The 12,136-nt window shown below is 39.8% G+C and overlaps 1 protein-coding gene across 5 annotated transcripts in view; it reads left to right on the plus strand.

Annotated features, from left to right (window-relative positions):
- The window catches only part of PRUNE2 (prune homolog 2 with BCH domain), a 260,162-nt gene that overhangs the window by 211,501 nt on the left and 36,525 nt on the right, over positions 1–12,136 (plus strand). For all 5 annotated transcript variants that reach the window (XM_035029016.1, XM_035029019.1, XM_035029018.1 and 2 more), the window contains exons 10-11: positions 8,654–8,733; positions 10,596–10,796. In XM_035029016.1, the coding sequence (XP_034884907.1) occupies positions 8,654–8,733; positions 10,596–10,796 (281 nt within the window). The remainder of the gene's footprint in view (positions 1–8,653; positions 8,734–10,595; positions 10,797–12,136) is intronic.

The following is a 12,136-nucleotide window of genomic DNA, read 5'->3' on the forward strand; positions in this document are numbered from 1 at the left end:
TGTCCTGGAAGCCTCAGTTCCCTGCCACATGGAGCTCTCCATAGGGCTGCTTGAGTGTCCTTCCAACATGGCAGCAGACCTCTCCCAATGGGTGACCCAAGAAAGAGCAAAGAGGAAGCCATGGTGCTTTTTAGGACCCTACTCTTAGAAGTCACACACTGTCACTTCTACTTTATTCCGTTCTTTAGAAGCAGGTCGCTAAACTCAACCTAAACTTAAGGGAAGGGGAATTGGGCTTCAACTTTTGCAAGGAGTGTCAAAGAATTTCTGGACATTTTTTTAAAACCACCACAGAGAATATAGGATGTAGCGGATCTGTATAGAGGAGATGCTGAATACAGTTTTGTACACGTTGAGTTTGAGATGCCTGTGAGTAATTCAAGCTGTGGACCATAAATTCACTTCATAAATAACTGTATGCCCATCCCCAGTGGGAGAGTATGCCACTTAATATAATCTTCTCAACACACAAAGGACTGATAGGTATTAAGGTTTAGAAAACACAGGAAGAGAGTATGGTATATACCCCACAAGCAAGAGGTAGAATTCTCCATGCATCTCTATTCCCAGCCAATGATTTAAATATCTGAAAGGCAAATGGTTGAAATGATATTATGGCCTCCTCCTATTCCTGCTCAGTGTTCCTCAAACTGTAGTGTCCATAAAATTTACTGTAAAGGATTTTATACACAAAGGATTTTAACCACATATATTATAATTTAGGGAGCAATTCAAGAACTTATCCAAGGGTCATTTGGACTACAAGTAATCTTTGCTACTTGCAGAGTTTTAGAATCTGACCCTGGGTAAGGAGACTGCATTGTGTTCCGCTCCTCTGAGAAGCTGAGAACAGATGACATGGTGTGTGGGTTTCTGCAAAATCCCTAGAGAGGTCGGTGTCTGGGCAAATGCCCAGTGCTTCTCTCCCTTACTTTGTCATCTACTTTCCCTTTCATCACCCCTTTCTTATCTGCCCTGGCTGGCTGGCTTCTAGGGGCCACAGCGCTTATCTGTTCTTGGGCAAGGAAGCCCAGCTGAGCAGCTCATTGTTGCCAAGAGGCTCATTTTGTGGGCTCAAACCCAGTTTCCTGTTGTGGGACCTAAGCTCCCATCCTTTCCTTGGGATCAGCTTGATTAAGCGGAGTGTGAAGCCCAGTGCAGCCTCTGGCTTGCTTCCTGCAGGAGTAATTCGGGAAGCGCCCGAGGGTCCACAGAGTGGCAAATACTCTTACCTTAAATTGTGCAGCCTACTTTATCAGACAAGAATCCTGAAATGGCAGTTCTCCAACTGTTGGGCTTTAACAGGCTAATTTATGTACTTCACAAAGGAAGGCAGGCACCTCATGAAAAGTTTTGTTTGGTTTTTCTTTCTTCTTTTTATCGCCATTTCTAGAAAAAGCAACTTTTTCAGTCCAGTAGATCTTACCTGATTAGAAGGAAGCCAGGAGAATTTTAGGAATTCTGACGTAAAGAAACTGTCTCTGTATATAATCATTTTTCCTAAATATATCAGCATAACCATCCGATATTTTTCTAAAGAACAATTAACGCCTTAACCTGCTACCCTACCTCTTCGGAGCTATATTTCTTAGTGGCCCATCTTGTCAGAATGATTCTTCTCCAAAAGGCTTGCTGCCTATTTCTAGGTGTACATGCCTGTCGGGAAACATTACCATCTAGAAATGCTGGATGCGTGTGTGCCAAGTCTTGGTTCACTGCTCATTTGCTATTGAAAAGCACCTGATTTCAGGCCGGGCTAATCCTACAACAACAATGAAATCCTTCCAGATTCAGAAATACCGGAAGGGGGACGCCTGGGTGGCTCAGTTGGTTAAGCGACTGCCTTCGGCTCAGGTCATGATCCTGGAGTCCCGGGATCGAGTCCCGCATCGGGCTCCCCGCTCGGCAGGGAGTCTGCTTCTCCCTCTGACCCTCCTCCCTCTCATGCTCTCTCTCTCTCTCATTCTCTCTCTCAATAAAAAATAAATAAAATCTTTAAAAAAAAAAAAAAGAAATACCGGAAGGATGTAAAATGTAGGTTGTGCTTACTTTTGTACCTGGTCTAAGGAGGCGCATTTAATTATGTCCAAGAGTTTTGCATTTGTGGTTCTTCACTAGGTGGTGTCTTGACTGCCACGGTACTGCATGCTAGCTGCTTTAGGAAGAAGCAAAGGTACCAGAAACACAAAATCAGCTAATGCACATGGGATCCATTTTCAGATTGGAGAATCTGTTTATGTCACTGTTCCCCCACTTGTTGGTGTTCGTGAGCATGAGAGGCGGTACGCAGATTCAATACAAACAGCACTGAATCACAGAAGAGCATGGTTCTTTTTCTGACTTCTTTGGGTTGAGTTGAAGTCAGCGAATTCAGTCCACTTTATTTTCTAATATCTGAATTCAAAGCTGTTTATTTTCCTTTAGGATTTTCTTGAGCTGCCTTCACAAATTTTGATTCATAGAGCTTTATTGTCAGTTGCTTACAAATGTGTTTCTCAGTTTCCAAATTGTCTTTCATGATTGGTTTCTAGATGTACATCGCTAAAGTCAGAGATTATGGTACATTTAATACTGACTTCCGGTATTTTATGAGACATTCTATATAGTCAGTTTTCGTAAGTTTGAAAAATATGGTGTACTTTTACTGAGTGCAGATCCATCCATTAGATCAAGCTATATTATTACATTGTTCAGATGTGTATCTTTATGCATTTTTTCAGATTGATTCATAAATTCTTGAGAAGTATATTCAAATTTTCCCTCATGAAATTAATTTTTCCTTATAATTTATATTCAGCTTTTATTTTTGGGCTATGTTGTTGAAAGCATGTAGACTCTGGATTATTACATCTTCTGGAGAGTTATCCCTTTTATCATGAAATAATAACTTAAGGCTTAAGAAAGCTTTTCTGCCTAAAATCTACCTTGTTTGATATTAATATTGTGATGTTTGCCTTCCTGTGGTTAATATTTTTCTGACTTTTTTTATGCCACTTCATTGTCAACACTTCTGCATTATTATTTTTAGATGTTCCTTTTTAAAGCAACATGGCTACTCAGGGTAAGTGCCACTGCCAGCTATGAGAATCCCAAATCTCAGTGCTTCCGCGCAACGAATGTTTGAAAATTATTCTTTAGGGCGCCTGGGTGGCTCAGCCGGTTGAGCGACTGCCTTCGGCTCAGGTCATGATCCTGGAGTCCCGGGATCGAGTCCCGCATCGGGCTCCCTGCTCGGCAGGGAGTCTGCTTCTCCCTCTGACCCTCCCCCTCTCATGCTCTCTGTCTCAAATAAATAAATAAAAAATCTTTAAAAAAAATTATTCTTTAATCATTAGGATCTCTTTCATACTGTTCCTTTTTGGAGGGGGGTGGGTACTCGTATTGCTAATTCTTCTGTCTGCTGCATCTGACGGCAATCTCTCGTGGTGTTTTTTCCCTACTGTAGTTTGTGGTTTGGGTTTTTGGGTTTTTGGTGTGAGCTCATCTTTCAGAGGGTTTTTACTTTCTCCTAAGTGAATCTCCAGTGAATCCTAGATTGTAAAAGTAACACTATCAAGTGGCTTCACATTTGATTCTTCTGGAACTCTAGGGCTCTAGGCCTTCAATGGTCCTAGATGAATTTTAACTTGAATCTCTTGACTTGGGTTCCCTACAGCATTCAGGTAATATAAATTAAAACAGGCTTGGCATATGAGTAGCATCTCTAATTCTCATAGGTTGCTCTTCATATTCTGCCCAAGATTCCAGGCAGACTTACTTTCCAAGGCCAGAGACTAGAGTTTCTTTTCATCCCCTTTTCATTAAGGGGGCAGTTCTTTAAGGTCCAGTGCCTTATTTAGAAGTTCTGGTCTAGACCTTTCTTCCAGCACCTGGGGGTCACTTCTCCTGTGGAGCCCTAACTCCTGTGTCCAGTCCAAAATCCTGTGGACTCCTTTTTCATCAGCTTTCTGGAGTAACACTGTTTCTGGCACCTGGGGATTTCCTTTGGTTTCTTTCAAGTTTGGAAATATATTAATTACTTTTTGGGTGCTTTATCTTACACAGCATTTTTTCTTTGTATTTATAACGGTACATGGCATTACACTTTGCCAGACACTTTCTAATTTTTTTTTTTTTTTTTTTTTTTTTTTAGCAAAGAGAGGAAGTCTCAGAGTCAGAGCCCAGGTGTTTCTTCCTTGAATTTAATAGCATTGTTTTATTTTCATTATATTTAATTTATGTGACTATTTTAAGCGAGTGATTTTAAGTCTCCATATATACAAGTGATGTAAATCTTCCTTTCACAATAAATTTACTTAACTAAAATCAGTTAATTTAAAGAAAAACATTAAGTAAATTAACAGGTTCTAGATGGAAAAACCATAAAGATGGTATATAAATACTCAAGTTTATAAAACATTTGAAAGCGTCTTTCTGAGCTTTTGTTCTCGTTTTTTTGAAGTGTTCTTTCATGCTTTAGTAACCCAGACAAGATGTGTACCATCAATATGAGCCTCGGTTGAGAATGTGGGAAATGGGCTTCCCAAATTAGGGCAGAGTATGAGTCAGATATTCCCTTCAAAACAAATAATAAAGGCCAGCTGTACCAGTCAGAATGGGCTGGATTAGGATGTGGTGACAGAGCAACTCAACATCTTAGGGGCAAAACACAATAAAAATTCCTCTCTTCTTTACATATTCAATGAGCTTCAAGTAGGGCCCTCTTCTCCTCATAGCCACTTGGCTGCGACCTGACAGTGTCCAACTCAACCACTTAGACGGTAAGTAGCCCATGGCGCCCTCCTCATACTTGCTCATACTTAATTCTTTGGCCCTACACCTGCCACTTCTACTCTCATTTCATCTCTCAAAGCAAATCACCTGACCACCCTAATTTCAAAGGAGAGCAGGAAAGTACAATTTTATCATGTGCCCAGAAGGCCAAGAGCCAGAACTATTTGATAAAGAGCAATAAGGATCATAAAACCATCCAGCAAACAAACAGTTCTGGATCCATCCTCTAGATGGAGACATGGAGCTGAGCATCTGTTTGGGAGGTCAGCTGTAGAAGAATCGGATATGTATTTTACAGTTCCCTCAGCCTCTTCAGTAGCGCCGTTCTGTATACAGAAAACCCCAAATTAAATAGTGACTATGGATGTATAAGGTAAAATATTTATCTTCACTCTGGACTGATTTGTTACCTAATAGATCCCGAGAGGCTTACATTACTGATCTTAAAACTCCATCTTGCTGAATTGCCAACAACTCTGGTTGGCTATGTCATTTCTGTAAATATTTACGGACCCAAAGCATGAATGTGGTTGAAGTATTTACAAGGAACACAACTTACGTTTTTTTTCAGGTTTGTCTCTGGGCTATTTTGGTTCAGCGTTCCTTCTCTTTCCCTGTGGGTTTCCTAAAATGTCCCTATGGCCTTCTGTAATATCCATAGTTTGTGAGAGTCTCTTCTCTGGTCACCCCTGACCACAACCTTCAGCTTTCCCTTCTCCCATGCATGCCAACACTGGCTTTCCAGCACCTTCTTAACAGGGTCTCTGCTCTGTGTTGCAAAAAAGTAGTGAGAGAAGAAGGCTCTATTCACTAAAATCAGTGAGTTCAAGGGCACATACAGGCTCTATGGAGATCTATGCCATACTGAAATTTTCTCTTACCCAACTTGTAGTAACCTTCATTATGTTTTGTCCAACCATGACACATACTTCAATTAAATCCCTAATCCTGATACTATGTCTAAAATGAGGTAATGTAATACCTTAAACTTATTCAATGCTTTATAATTTATGGAGTACTCACATGTATTATATTTATTCTCCACAGTCACTGTGATATTAGGTGTGTATTATCTCTATTTAAAATCACAAATGTTGTTGGATAATTTTCTCAGAGTTAATCAGAGTTTGTCAGTACTAACATAGAATATAACCCAGAACTATAGCCTCATATCTAGGACTCATTCAATTATTTCATGATGTTGCCCATAACTTACAAACAGTAACAAAACCTACAAATCTTTTTTTTTTAATTGAAGTATAGTTGACACACAATGTTACATTAGTTTTAGATGTACAGCATAGTGATTTTATATGTTATGCCATGTTCACCACAAGTGTGGCTGTCATATGTCCCCATACAGTGCTGTTACAATACCACTATATTCCCTATGCTGTGCCTTTCATCCCCGTGACTTATTCTTTCCATCACTGGAAGACTGTGTCTCCCACTCCCCTTCACCCATTTTGCCCATCCCCCAGCTCCCTCCCCTCTGACAACCACCACTTTGTTCTCTGTATTTGTGGGTCTGTTTCTGCTTTTTGTTTGTCTTGTTTGTTTATTTGTTTTGTTTTTAAGATTCCACATATAAATGAAATCATATTTGTCTTTCACTGGCTGATTTCACTTAGCATAAGACCCTCTATGTCCATCCGTGTTGTCACATAAAACCTACAAAAATTTGAGACTGATACTATCTATTTATTTTAAAGCTCTCATATTTATTTTTGAGCTAAGGCTAGCACCCTTATGTGCTCTGTGAAGTAGGTACAGCTATGATGTCTTTTTTTTTTTTTTTTTTTAAGGTTGACTCATAGAGGACTAGATGAAATAATGTACATGTGCCTCTAGGTAATTTCAAGCTCAGTAATTCAACTCAACACATATTTATTGGGCATTGACCTCTACCAGGTGCTGGAGACAAAATAGTAGAGATGGTCATGGTTTCTGTCCTCATGAAGCTTCAAGGCTAATACAGCAGGCAGTTAGATGACAAAAAGAACTACAATGATAATGGATAACTTTTCTTTTTTCCTTTTAGTGTTAGTTTTAGACATCACACATTCTCCCTCTTTTATTGGTGTGGAAACTGAGACACAGAAAGATTAGACAACTTGCCATAGGACACACAGTGAGTGATAGAACTAAGATTGGAACCCAGCTGCTCTTACATAGCAATCTGCTACTTTCTAGGTACTGCAGGGTGTATGTCAAGGAGAATACACAGATTACTTCACATGACAAAGAATCATTGTAAAAAAATCTGAAAAGCTGCAGCATCATGGAAAACCATCCCTCTGGGTCCCAGGACTTTCAAACCTGGGGCCTAGCACAGGTCTTCTCTTTGTTCACCACCCCACCTCTATTGCTGGATAATTTGGTTTGCTGCCACCCAGTATGGTGTCTCTGTTTGACACCGCTTATCTTGTTCCTGCCCATATATTATTGTCTTTGACTAACACACCAACCTCTTGCTCACTGTCTTTCTGCCAGGGTGCGGGATTCATTTTAGGGAACACACAGGATAGAAGCCTCAGCAAGCGTATGGAGAAAGAAACTCCCTGAGGTTGTGTTTTTGAAGGATTCTTTGGGGTTGATGGTTAACAACACGGGCATTCAGTTCTCTCAGGGAGCAACACCGAGTGATCGGTGATAGTCACTAGTTTAACCCCATCGTCCCATTTCCACAAGAATGAGGCTCATCTGTTCTGTTCCTCTATATCCTCAGCACAGAGTAGGTGTTCACTACCTATTTGTTGAATAAATGAAGCACTACGTCTCACTAGAGACGAAGCATTTTTTTTTTTCATCATAGTGCTTTGCTGACAATAAGGGCTTTGACTTGAATCCTGGAGCTTGATCATCCAGGTAAGCAAATTCCAAATATGGTAGACCTAGATTCAAGTGGAGAAAAGTGTCAATAACAGGGAGGGAGAGATTAAATTTAGAACACTAACACAAAGGTTTATCATGCTTAAATTTCGATTAGTGCCTATATCACAAGGACTCACCCTAGATGAGTGAAGTTACATGGAAGGCAACAAGAAGAAAAATATGTTCTCATGATAAGTGGGGATGTACTAAACAAGGAACAGCAGGTAAAAATAGGTCAAGGGGAATTCACTGTGATCAGTGGTCAGCTTCCTGTGAGAACATATACATTTGTCACAGTTTTCTCCAGTATTTTCCTATTCCCCTACGGTCCTGGGCTCAATACTATTTAGAGAGAAGAGATGGTGTCTTGTGACCAGAAATGTTTTCACCAACATATAATTCGCCACAAATCTTTACATATTCATAGAAGGATAGGAAATAACATCAGTTGGTGCCTTCTTAGCAATGTTAGGCACTTTACATTTATTGCTTAATTTTTCAGCAACTCAATGAGCTAGATGGTATATCTCTGTTTTACTGATAAAGAGACACCAGAGTCTGCTTTCCTCTGCTGACAGCAATTTTATATGCTCAAATTTACACAGAGGAAGAGATATATACGAAGTCAGGTCTGTCTTTGCTCCAAAGCACGTGTGTTTCCTCTCTTGTTGAAAAAGTATTATTAAATGCCCACCGTAAGTATATTTTATTAGTTATTTGCTTTTCCTGTTTCTGATTCTTCCCTTGGTGTGTGCTTACTTGTGTGAGCTAGTGGGAGAAATGACTTGCTCTGTACACAGAGTAAGATGGGTACCCATGGTTCTCATTCACAGTAACTGCAGAAAGTCTTTATTCTAAATGGGGCCACTTAACGATGGCTTCAGTATACATACTTGGGTTTATTCCAAGCGAGTTGAAAATGTTATCCTGGAATCTCTGAGTTGCCTTTTCAGAGAAAATTAAATCCCACACAATTTTTTACCCTCTCTGCAATTTTTTTTTCCAGACTGCCGTCAGAGGATGTAGGCATGGATATCCCCTTTGAGGAGGGAATGCCGAGCCCCAGTGCTGCAGACATGAGGCCTGGTGAGAGGAGCATTTGTTCATTTCCTTCAGCACTAGTCTGTATCCAGACCTTGTCATTATTCAGTGAGAGAACCATTTCCTATGCATCCAACTTGTGATTTTAGTGATAAAAGTGAAGAGAAAAAAAAAATATGTGTGAGGAGGGTATTAGGCTGGATTTGGTTAATTTTCGAGTTGACTTGACCACTGATGCTCACTAGTGTGGGCCACCTTTGACCTCCTGGGCCACAGCTGTAACCACCAGTGTGTGATAAGTGGCTACCATATAGCAGAATACCAGATTCTAACTAACATCGACGTTCCCCAGATTTGTACTTCAGTGTGAGAATGTGTGAAATTAAAAAACGTGATGTCAAGAAGGCTCAGTATCCTGATTATTCAAATAAACAAACAAACAAGTACAACCCTACCTGCCAGGGGTTTCCAGCTCAAGGCACATATAAGAAGAATTTTAAATTTCCAGTTGTATCCTACTCTCACTTTGTACTAAAGTCACTCTGTGCTCTGTACCAGCTTTCGGGATCATGCCAAGATCCTGAACCCTAATGTTATCAGCCAAGCCTAGAATGAAGCAGGAAAGAGTGAGTCAATTATTTATTTATTTTTCAGTAAAAGTATTTAAAGTGCATTTTTCAAGATACTAGTCATGTGACATAATTATTTTTAAATGTTCTCTGGTCAAACGAGCCTGGTAGCCACTGCATATCCACACTGCTCTTAAAGTTTCACAATGCATTTGTGAATGATACAGGTATTAAGGCAATGGTTATCCTATATGGTAGTGGTGCACTACATGTGGCTATTTAAATTAATGGAAATTTAAAATAAACTTGAAAAGTTCAGTTCTTCAGTTGCACTAGCTTCTTTTCAAGTGCTTAACAGCTATATAGAACATTTCTATCATCACCAAAAAACTCTTTTGGACAGCACTGCTCTGAGAATTCCTGTACTATAGAAACCCAATGTTTTTCAATCTTACTGGTCAATAGGAATTTTTTCAAGTATAATACATAAAAACATTACATGGAACATAGTTCGGGTGATGTTCTATACAGAGAAAAAATTTTAATGACAAAGAAACAGAATCACTTTCCTTAGGACAAGACCAGAGTTGCAATTCCAGAATTGAGGGGTATACCAGATGGCCTTCCAAAAATCTTGTGATAAGTGGAAGTCACAGTAGGAGCAAGGTGCAGATTACATTGAGAGGGTGGGAGCTACTTCCATGAGCCTTAACATATGAAGACTATCACTTATGATGTAGGAACCAATGTCAAGAAATATTAGCATAAAAGGTAGTGACTACTTGAGCAAATAATGTAATTTGTGAAGATACCCCAGTTTTATTTAAAAAAATAAAATAAAATAAAATTCCAGTCAAAGAAAGATCACTACAGATCAAACACAGAATTGTCAGGAACTGCAGAGAAGTATTTTGGGAGTGCCCATGAACATAATAGATAAATTTCTTATCCTCCATTCCATAGGAGTGAAGTCTATAAGAACCATTATGAGATCTATGTACACTTAGCTGTTTTTCTTATGCATCATAAAAATTCAGTTCATTGTTGTATCAGTGTCAAGTTCTGAAACCTGAACAAGGCAGGTCTGAAAACTGGTTTTCTGCTCCTTTCACAATGGCTCCCACTTTTTATTTCTATGTGGCCAGGACTGATATGGCTGGGATGAGCCAGTACTGAGGCCTGCTGGTCAAGAAGGGGATCCAAATTCCATGTAAGGGTTTTTAGCAGGTGTGCCTTTGCTTAAAGGCCTTAAAAATGTTTTTCATTGGGGCCCACACCCACTGTTGGCAGCCATATATATGGTCTAATACTTGATGTTCCTATTTTTTTCTTCTTTAGAACCTCCTAATTCTCTGGATCTTAACGATGCTCATCCTCGGAGAATCAAACTCACAGCCCCAAATATCAATCTTTCTCTGGACCAAAGTGAAGGGTCTATTCTCTCTGATGATAACCTAGACAGTCCAGATGAAATCGATATCAACGTGGATGAACTCGATACCCCTGACGAAGCAGATTCTTTTGAGTACACTGGGCATGGTAAGTCACCAAGTTGTCAAGGCCAAAGTTATGTGAAAAGTGAAAGATTATCTAAGTGGCCCTGGGAACAATCCTCCTATTTTGTTGCTGGTGGCTCCTTTCTGTGATTTCTAAAAGCTTTTGTTTGTATCTCAGGTCATAGGTGGCTGTGATTGACAGTTCAGAATATAATAGAACAGGTATGGTTCACAGAGATCATACATACCCACTGCTCCTTTGTTAAACGCTTATTCTTGGTAAGCCTTGTGATAAGCCCTGGGGTTGCGGGAAAACTATTACATGCTGTGTTGTAAGAAAATTGGGGCTGGGTTTGCAGAGAAAGAGAATTGAATCTGGAAGATAACATTTGGAGCAGAAAAATTAGAGCTTACTAATTTCTCTGTACAAGCTCCCCCTGTCTGGAATGTTCTTCCTTGAAGATCATTCATGGCTGGCTCCTTCTCTTTATTCAGATCTTAATCAGATGTCACCTTCTCAGAGAGGCCTTCCTTGACCTCTGTCACCAAAGGAGCTCCCCACCTCCCAACCTAGTCACTTTCTATCCCTCTACTTATTTTATTTTCCATGTGTCAGTAATTGAAATCCTATCATTTAACTGTTTGGTTTATGTTTATTGTCTTTCCCGTCCCACGAGAATATCTGCTTTGTGAGGGCAGGGACTTTATTCTGCTCATTGCTATATCTCCCGTAAAATAGAAAGGAAGGAGGGATGGCCTCGGGGTGAAGAACAAAAAGGAAGACAAGTAAGAGTTGCTGGATCAAACACTGACACTCCTGATAGGAATATCAGTCTCACTTTAGTTCTTCCTCTTGCTCAGTAAAATTGGGTTTGTTAAGAAATTATATCCAAATACAAAGCTTTTGCTTTATAAAATGGCATTCCATAGTTTCTAGTTTACAGGGTGGTATTCTCTGACTTTGTAATATTTGAAATTCAAAGCAGGAATATCCTGGACAAAGCCATTGCTTTTTTATACATTAGGAAAATTATTACGGTCAAAAAACAAATGCCACAATATGCAATGATGTCCTGACACTTACACAGTGTCATTCCTAGGAGAACATAAGTAGGAAATTAGGAAATTCATCAAATTCGCTCATTAATTCAACCAACGATCATTGAGCCACCAGGACTACCACCAGGACCAGCATGGATTCAGACCCTGCCTTTACAGAGGCTAAGCCTTAATTTCCCCAAGTCAAAAGAGCGGGAAATGGCTAAGCTACCTGTGTGACAGTTTCTTCTGTTTAAGTAGAGATTTTATATTGCACCGTGGCCATGTTCTCAAATTTCTGCAGTCATCTGGGTATTCGACCCTGTAAGTGGAAAGACACCAAGA

The sequence above is a fragment of the Mirounga leonina genome, unplaced genomic scaffold (assembly GCF_011800145.1).
Source record: "Mirounga leonina isolate KUSES-001 unplaced genomic scaffold, KU_Mleo_1.0 Mir_224, whole genome shotgun sequence".
Taxonomy (NCBI): domain Eukaryota; kingdom Metazoa; phylum Chordata; class Mammalia; order Carnivora; family Phocidae; genus Mirounga; species Mirounga leonina.